The 9,769-nt window shown below is 39.8% G+C and overlaps 1 protein-coding gene across 1 annotated transcript; it reads left to right on the forward strand.

Moving 5' to 3' along the window:
• The first annotated feature begins 3,386 nt into the window (after positions 1-3,386).
• Positions 3,387-9,348, forward strand: LOC110955479 (protein unc-119 homolog B-like). Its single transcript, XM_022200495.2, has 5 exons — positions 3,387-3,998; positions 4,791-4,904; positions 5,159-5,258; positions 5,468-5,640; positions 7,899-9,348. Exons 1-5 carry the CDS (start codon positions 3,749-3,751, stop codon positions 8,009-8,011), a joined length of 750 nt encoding a protein of 249 aa, XP_022056187.2. The 5' UTR covers positions 3,387-3,748; the 3' UTR covers positions 8,012-9,348.
• Positions 9,349-9,769: the final 421 nt, after the last annotated feature.

The raw sequence follows: 9,769 nt of genomic DNA on the forward strand, positions 1-9,769 counted from the left end.
AGGATAAAATTAAAGTAATTAGATTTTTTTAAAAAAATCCAAAACAGTACAAATTTCACAGAATAATTAAAACTGATCGACTAAAACAGCAGAAAAGGATTTTTAAAAAATCTACTTTAATAAAGCTGAAAAATCAAAAGCAGTAAGGGAGAAAAAATGTCTCGAGCTTTTTAATATAAATTTGGGGCAAATCTAAGTTTCAAGGGGAACTTGGTCAACATAATGACCAGACCTGAGAGACCTTCCAGGCTTCAACAACCACATATCTGATATATTTTAATCCCTGACCTTTCAGAGACTTTTTTTTGGCAATAATTAGGATCTTAAATTCAGTTCTATATTGACCAGGAAGCAAGAGCAGATAACTAAGAATTGGAGTAATGTGATCTCTCTTCTTGGTGTTTGTCAGTATTGTGGCAACAGCATTTTGAATAGTTCAGTAACAGATGTAAAACAGTTCACTCTCAAGGTAGCTAACGCCCGAATTTAAAAATCTTGCTTGGACACAAAGTTTCTCAGTTTCTGAAGAGGACGTTACACTGAAAATTTGCTAATAATTTAAAAGGGAAGTAAATTATGTCTCTTTGATTCTTTGGATGCTCCTCTGTTTAGTTTGCGTTGCTTGTTTTTTAGCATTCCACTTTTGTTCAGCCACTGTGACTGAATGTATCAAATATGAAAATGAGCTCCACGGTGCAAAGTCTAGGAATAAAACTTGTGCTGGTTTATAGTGGTTCATACAAAGTGAGCACTACAGTGAAAGGCTGGGCCTATCTGTAAGGTTTACATACAGCTGAGGATGTAAAAGAAATATATCTACTGAAGTGAAGCTGTGAAAATTTGGACAGGAAGTTGTCTCTCGTTGTGTCTGACTTGACTGCAGTTTGCTGCTCAATGGACTGGATAAACAGGTTCTGACTGAGATGAAAAGGCACTTTACTGAGAGTGGAAAGCAATAAGGATCCATGCAGCTCTCACTGCTTTATGGACAGAGCTGAGGCTACCTGGGGCTTCTTCACAGCAGGAACTGCCCATCACTGCATTTGCATAACACCTGGTCCTCTACAACGGTAATTTGCGTTGACTCAGAGCAGGAAACAACACACAAGTGAAGTCTCAGCAAAAAAAGGCTTCTCAGAGCTTAACTTCTTAGGTCATTTAGTTCCTTGTGTGATGTGTGAGTTTGCAGTCATATAGCATAGGTAGAATATATCTTGAATGTATTTATTAACCACAGAAGAAAATCTATTCAAATTAAACAAATAAAGGGGAATATTAACATTTGGTGTTACTTTATATGCCTTTTCAGAGTGAAATATAACAATTTTCATCTTTTCTGCATCACTTTGTGGTATTACTGTCTTTAAAGGAAGACATGAAATTCTAACACAGTGAGTAAATGGTAGACTTTTAATTCTTTCATGTTTTTATTGGGGAGACAAATGCACATGTTCTAAATACTAAGCGGGACCTTTCCCATGCATTCCTCTTTAAATCAACGCCTATGGCCATTTATGTAAAGAAAAATTCAGGCACCGCAGGTGGCAATTTAAGATATAATGAAATGTAGTTCATGCAGTATAACTCAAAAGCACTCTGGTTTGCTCTCAAATATTTATTTTCTTGTAGATCAACTTTTCTCCTCGAATAAGCTTATTCAACACATATTTACTCTTCTGTCCTCCTTTGTGACCTTTGTTTGGGGAAGTAGTAAACCACTGTAAGTGTTCAGGCAGCACCTTTTCATGTCATTTTGACTAATTTATAACCCTCTGGACTTAAATAGCTCATAGATATTTCAAGGACAAGGTTTTTGCACCACTTTGACAAATTTGATATGCTAGGAAAAATATCCTACTAAATAGGAGGCATTGTTGTAGAGATTGCAGCCTATATTCAGCATTTTTTCAAATGATGGTGTAAATTTTTAATAAATTAGTTTCTGATGCGGCCAAATCTTTCTATCAGTAGTCACTGCCTTGTGGCCTCAGGAAATGCCCCCAACCACAGCCATGTCTGCCTGGTTACATGTAATTAGTAATAGTCTGAAAAGTTCTCTTTTAATCTTATATAAGTAATCAATATACAACAGCATCACAAGGCTTTTTGTAAATTTTCACCGCAAGATTTTATTCCAAATGTATATTCTTTGAAAAATATTGGTTATCAGTCTCTGTTGAAACAAATAATTTATATTAGTGCTGAAAGAAATTTCTAACTGTTCAACCCCTAAAATATTGTGTGTCCATGGGTAACTGTTAAACCAGTTCCTTGTTTCTTTCATGTTTTTATTACAGGGGTCAAATGCTTTAAATATGGAGGAGGACATTATGCATCTCCCTGAAATATATGCCTATGTTTGCAAAATAACATTCTATGACTTTAGAATTAGATGTCCTGTATTTTAGGGCTTGTAGGACTGAGTGAATGTCTACCCCCAGAAAGCAGAAACCTGCAAGGAACATTCCCTGTGGTTCCCTGTAGGTTTCTGTTTTCTGGGCTGTGTTTACAACAAACTGCAATTGTAAAATTTCACAAAAGCCAACCATCAGAGAACCATTGAGAAACGTCCTCTGGAGTTCCCCATGGGTTTCCTGAAGGTTCCTGTTTTGTTTTTTTACAACAAGCTACAATTTTCTTGTAAATTTCTACAAATGTCAACCATTGGGACACCTTTGGGGAATGATCCTTGAAGGTTCCTGTTTGTGTACAACAAACTGCAACTTTATTTTAAAAATCCTACAAAACAATCAAGGAACTTTTAGGGAACACTTCCTAAAAGTTCCTGTTTCTTTACAACCTTTAGGGAAAGTTAAACATTCACTGAAGGATTCAGTTTTCTGGGGTGTGTTTAAAACAAACAGCAACTTCCTTATTGCAAACAATTCTACAAAACTCAACCATCAGGGAACCTTTTGGAAGTATTCTCTGAAGATTCCCTGGAAGTTCCTGTTTGTTTACAACAAATGGCAACTTTCTTGTAAAGTTCTACAAATGCCAACCATCAGGGCAGCTTCAAGGAACATTCCCTGAAGGTTTCTGTTTGTTTACAACGATTAGTGAATGTTCACTGAATGTTCACTGAAGGTTTGAGTTTTGTGGGGTGTTTAAAACAAGATGCATTTTTTTTGTCGCAAAAAATTCAACAAAAGCCAACAATCAGGAAACCTTTAGAAAACATTCCCTGTAGGTTCCCTGATGTTTCCTGTTTCTTGAAAAACAAATAGCAAATGTCTTGTAAAGTTCTACAAAAAACAATGATTGACGAACTTTTAGGGAACATTCCCTGGAGGTTCCTGTTTGTTTACAACAAAGTACAACTTTCTTGTAAAGTTCTACATAAGCCAACCATCAGGGAACCTTTAGGGAAAATTCCTTGAAGATCCTCTGGAAGTTCCTGTTTGTTTACAACAGACTGCAACTTTCTTGTACAATTCTACAAAAGTCAACTATGCGGGAACCTCTGCGGGACCTTAGGTAACGTTCTCTGGAGGTTCCCTGAAGGTTCCTGTTGGTTCGGTCGCCCCCTGCTGGACGTTGCGACTCCTTCCCCTGGCTCACAGAACAAGTTGTCATGGCAACTGTACAGCATGTGCTCACAAAAACAAGAGCTTGACCGTTTCACCGACACTTCTACCTCCACTCGACATCCACGACGCCATCTTCGTCTTCTTCCTTTTATTCTTCTGCTTCGTCTCCCAGCGTTTACCGGAGAGACAGACGCGAGGGAAGCCGAGGAAGGTGAGCGATGAGCGGAGCCAAAGCCCGCAGCGACGCGCCTGTTGCTGAAAATGTCTCCGGCGGCGGCGGCGGCGGCGGCGGCGGGCACGGCACTGCGGCTCCTCCACGGGACCGCAAGCCCGGTGGAGGGGTTCTGAAGAGGCTCAAGTCCCGGAGGAGCCAGGTGGACAGCAGGCCGGTGACGGAGGACGACCTGCGGACACAGAGCGGACACATCACGCCGGAGGATGTGCTCGGACTGAGAGTAGCTACCCGAGGTTTGAGTCTCTCTGTGGCTTCTTGTTGTTTGCTGCTTTAACGCAATGTAACCAAGTTCAGTACATTTACATTGAAAATACAGAAATGAGCTAAACTATACAAGCTAACACAACTGTCCCACGAAAATGGAGGTACTAAGTATCACATATGTTATAATTGCAAGGAAAATAGGCCTGCATATTTGACAACGCAAACAATTCTTAGTCATTCACAGTTTTTAAGCAGCTCATTTGGCACGGGCAGTGTAATATTAGGAGTTTTGTGACATGATGACTTCAGCTAACTTCAAACTGACACAAATCTGAGAGCACCATTGAGATACTAAAACCAGAACTCACCACACAGGCCTTTTTATGGGCTGTATTAAATAACAGGAGCAACACAGCATGCCAGATTCCCTATTTGTGTCACAGCCTACATTTACAGCTTTTCAGCCAGCATATAAAATATGAAATGAAATTAAACTAAATAAAAAGCTTCATTTCTTTCTTAAGGTATCATTGATGCTTTCAGTCTAATTCTTAAAACCAGAATATATAGTGAGATATACTATGTTTAGCTCTGTCATGATACTGTAGCCCTGTACAGTAGTTTTTCCCTATCTTATTTTCATGGTTATATACTGCCATGTATGCATGCAAAGTTGTGTGCACGAGCAAAAAGACATCATTAGAATTTTTTTTACCTGTCTGGACCAGGTTCTTGTCATAACAATCTGTTTGGTTAATAGTGTACAAATTAACTGCAAAGTCTTGAAGATGATTTCTAACTCATGTCTGTCACTGTTGCAGGGTACCTCTGTAAACCTGAGGAAAATATTTATAACATCGACTTTGTTCGCTTTAAAATCAGAGACCTGGAGACTGACACGGTCCTATTTGAGATTGCCAAACCACCACATACAGGTACTGCATATGAGCCTGCTCCTTGTCATGTTTTGTTTCTGTGTTTGTCCTGCAATGTGAGTGCAGCTGTGAAGTATGTGTTTGCTAAACCTTTAAACAAGAATGTCTTGACTTTGCTGACAGCTGCATCTTAGCGGCTTAAAATAAGCAGGCTGCTTGGTTTGGAAGCATCCATCACCGGTTGTTTTGATTAAAAATAGTCTGCAGTGTGAATCATGCTAAATGTCTTCATCGTCTTCACCTGCGTTTGTCAGATGATGATGAGGAGAACAGAGAGGCAGATGCCAGTGCAGGTAGATTTGTACGCTACCAGTTCACTCCAGCCTTCCTGCGGCTGCGGACTGTGGGAGCTACGTGAGTGACTCACACCTCATCAACACACACCTGACCTGTTCCATGCACAAACAATGAAAGCAAACGCAGTATTATCTTTTATCAACTACACACCCACACTGATTATTTTTATCGCTGCCACTGACTGCAGCAATGTTAGAATCACACATGAACACCAGACCTAAAATTGTAACACCTTGATCTGCTTTTTCCTTTCTTTGTACAATCAGGGTGGAATTCACAGTTGGCAACCGGCCTCTAAACAATTTCCGCATGATCGAGAGGCACTACTTCCGTGATCACCTGCTGAAGAGCTTCGACTTTGACTTTGGCTTCTGTATCCCAAACAGCCGAAATACCTGTGAACATATCTATGAGTTTCCTCAGCTGTCTGAGAGCCTCGGTGAGTCATCTGTCCAAAACCCAAAACCATTACAGAACCTACAAATGCCCAAACTCCCTGTCATGAGTGTATCAAGGTATACTGGAGCCTGGGTGAGACTGTCACATTTTTGTGTCCAGTGTTGTTTGTCTAGGGAAAGACCGCTCAGATTGACGCATTTGTCTGCCATGTGCATACCATAGGAACAGATCAGCAGTTCTTACCAGTGATATTTCCTGAAAGGGCATCTTTGATTCCTTCTGAGTCATGTGTCAAAGTAGAGTAAATGTAACATTATCTAAAATATTTATCAAGCATGTGGTGAGATGATCATTTTGAAGTGAGGCTTTGGGTGATGAAGGCACCAGCAACCCACATCACGAACAAAATCTTTCATCTCTTACACCAGCCACATGCAGTTTTGTTCAACGTAGTCCGAGTCACCAGATGTAGACTGCAGGTTTAAGCCAGCCAGTGGAGGTGCATCTCACATGCTTTCTCCTTCTCTGCTGCTATTTACATTTTACTGTTTTTAAAATCACCTTCACGAAAGGAAACAACAACCTCCGGGCAGCAGCCCACGTGCTGAAAATTTCAAGTATTGCTGAAGATTTGTATTGTGCAATAAAAAGCCCTGCTAGTTAGGGAATTATCCATTTTAATGGCAGTGCTTATCTCACTGTTCTCAAATGTTGACAATCATTCCTGTGACATTTTTTTGAATTAACGCCGTCAATGCATCCTGTTCTTAGCCCTGCCCAAGATGACTGTTTGAAGAAATACAAACTAGAAAAGCACTCGGAGAGCGCATACCTCCGCCAGGCCATCTGTCTGTCTGTCCGTCTGTCTGTCTGTCTGTCCGTCTGTCTGTCTGTCTGTCTGTCTGTCCGTCCGTCTGTCTGTCCGTCTGTCTGTCTGTCCGTCCGTCTGTCTGTCTGTCTGTCTGTCCGTCTGTCTGTCTGTCCGTCTGTCCGTCCGTCCGTCTGTCCGTCCGTCTGTCTGTCTGTCTGTCTGTCTGTCTGTCTGTCTGTCTGTCTGTCTGTCTGTCTGTCTGTCTGTCTGTCTGTCTGTCCGTCTGTCTGTTAACAGCATAACTCAAAAAGTCATGGATGGATTTTCACCAAATTTTTACAGGATGTCCGGAAGAGACTTTTTGAGTTATGCTGTTAACAGACAAACAGACAAACAGACAAATGGACAAACTCCGGTGATTACATAACCTCCTGGCAGAGATAATAAGCCAGAGCATGTCTTCCATATTGCACAACAATGGGATGCAGCCAGACCATTCTACACCAGCACTGTCAGACATAGAGATCGGTCTGCTGAGACTATGTTCAACCTGACACTGGATCCTGCCAATCGAATAATTTAATTAATTTGTGCATTTATAGACCCTAATTTATGAGACAGTGTGTCATAATGTAGATGAAATAGCCGATACTTAGACCACTGGTTGCCATTATATAGTAGAGGATCTGATTCTGTTTTAGAATATATGACAGCATAAATGTACATATTATTAATAAAAAAATCATGGGATGTCTGTAACTTTTAAAAGAATAAGTTTAGATTTTCAAGCCTGTTTTATTACTATACATACGATACTAAACCTGCAATTCTTCCACATGTCCACAGTGGTCTTTCTAATGCAAAAGCACTGTAAAAAAAAAAAAATCAACACTTTGCTACAGTCTGGTTCTGTTTAAAATAAAAAACATAGTTTAAAGTTCTGCCAATGCTAATATGAGGCTTCAATGGTTTGAATTAGCCAAATCAAGTGATTATCTAAACCCTGACAGTCTGTGAAAGTTTCTTGCCAGTGAATCTACATGTGATTACCACCAAGTACTGCTCTGCTAAGGCACATGAAACAAAATGAGAGAATTTGGGGGGGGAAAAGACCCAAACTTTGGAAGATACCAAATTTAATTTGGCTATTCGCGCTAACTTAGACAAATCTTCTGCATATGTCACTGTACATAATGCAAATTTCAGTACTGTATTAAGACAGACTGGAAAAATCTGAACCATTTGTGTTGTTTACAAAATAATACATTATGTTACTTGTCAAACGCCTGGCTAACATAACATGTTGTGAGTTCTTCCTAGTGAGCAAAAGAACTTCATAACCATTTGGACATTTCAGTTGCTTAATCAGTACTGACCCAATTTTTAAAGTTTTTTCTATTTTCTGTACGTATCTATGCTGTTGTAATTGCATGCATGTCAGATAGCCTTTGCTGGGTCACTGACATGCTTTATTGTGTGTTTTGCAGTCCGTCAGATGGTGGAGTGTCCTTATGAGACCCGGTCAGACAGCTTCTACTTCGTGGAGAACAGACTGGTCATGCACAACAAGGCAGACTATGCTTATAACGGAGGACAGTGATATCAGCCTGCTCACACACGCACACACACACACACACACACACACACACAGACGCGCATACACTCATGTATTCTCTCACTTATTGCTCTACACGGACACACATGCTTACAGCTCAAACACTCATGCACACACACGCAACTGCAGTCACAGTTAAGTTGCCTCTTTAGTTTGTAAGGATGAATTGGCATTAATTGCAACCATTTTCAGGTGATTTGTTTTATATTGATGTAGGTTTGTGTCAGTCTCTGACATACAAATAGGAAGCTGCTGTTGGAAGGAGGCTTGAAATCAGTTAATTTATCTTGCTTTTATTTGTCGATAGATCTCTTTGCTACCAAAAGAGGACTCATAGCTAGTAGCCATGGAACATGTGTCTCAAACAGACCAAATGGCTGTCAGATAGATGGTTAGTCTCCTCTTTGCAAAGTGTCCTACCACCCATTCAACACACACACACACACACACACACACACACACACACACACACACACACACACACACACACACACACACACACACACTCAATCCCCAAGTGACACACATAGTGTTTACGCAGTGTTTGTCAGAAGCAGCTGTTCTCAGAGCTACCGCCTCCACAATCCACTCCAGACAATATCGGGGGAGAAAGAGAGAATCCATCCACAAAAACACTCCTGTCAAACACACATGGTCACTCCTCACTTTTGCAGCCCCCTCCCCACCTCCCCCTCCTCCCTCGCTTTCATACCCAAAGAAACACATCAACAATAGCACCGTATAAGAGTTTGATCCGAGGCCTCTGAGATCATCGCTGTTTTTTTTTTTTTTTATTTTACAGTTTTGTCTGGTGGATAGTGAAGTGAAAAAAATCAGGTTACAGCCATTTATAATGTAATTATGACCATCCACTGCAAGCCGACAAAAGATGGTAACCCCATCTAATGAGCAGTTTTTAAAAAATCAAGTCGATAATCCTCATGAATTCTGAGAGAGGCAGAAATGATCTAATATCATGATGCATGTTATGGTAATAATAGATTCAATGTGGATAAAAAGAAAAGTATTTGGGCTCCTGTATTTTAATGTGACATCACACATTTGTCTTTCCCATCTCGGTTTATTTAGCTGATTTCTTTCAATCCTTACCTCATGACACACGTCTAAAAGCATTAGAATCAAGTTGGAATATGTGTGGAAACTGAGTGATCTTCCTTCTAGGTAATGTACCTCCTCTTTGTACTTTGTAAACTTTTAAAGGTGGTGTTTGTAAAATATATACATATACATATACATATATATATATATATAGTTTGTAAAAATTGAAATGAGAAAATAAATGGACATTTTGGGATATAAAATATGTGACATTTGGTTCATTTCTGAGGAAGGAAACAGTTAAATGAAGTTGAGTGGATTTTTTGAGGACAAAAAAGTCCCACATGTGGCCACTAGGAGGAGTTCTACCATAACGAAGTCGTAAATGAGCGCCACTGGCTCTCTTTAGTTCAGTTGATTCATGTTTTATTGGGAAAAAGGATCCCATCGATGTTTTTTTATTATTATTATTGTGCCAGGACATGTTGACATTAATCTCTGGTATTTGCTTAAAACTCCAGATGAGGTCATGATCTGATGTCTTAATATCCGTCTGTGGCTTTGGTTTCACTGCAGAGGCGACATAACGCTGATAAAAATCATTTTAATTCCATATCATTACTCTCTCTATAGGCCACATGTGATAAGTTAGCATAGCATGCAATAAATTTTGAAATTTGTTCA

Source organism: Acanthochromis polyacanthus, chromosome 5, assembly GCF_021347895.1.
Source record: "Acanthochromis polyacanthus isolate Apoly-LR-REF ecotype Palm Island chromosome 5, KAUST_Apoly_ChrSc, whole genome shotgun sequence".
Taxonomy (NCBI): Eukaryota; Metazoa; Chordata; class Actinopteri; family Pomacentridae; genus Acanthochromis; species Acanthochromis polyacanthus.

Coding starts and splice junctions, on each gene's coding strand:
- LOC110955479 (XM_022200495.2), top strand. CDS start 3,749: ATGAGCGGAGCCAAAGCCCGCAGCGACGCGCCTGTTGCTGAAAATGTC. Junction 3,999..4,790: donor ACTGAGAGTAGCTACCCGAG/GTTTGAGTCTCT, acceptor TCACTGTTGCAG/GGTACCTCTGTAAACCTGAG. Junction 4,905..5,158: donor TGCCAAACCACCACATACAG/GTACTGCATATG, acceptor TGCGTTTGTCAG/ATGATGATGAGGAGAACAGA.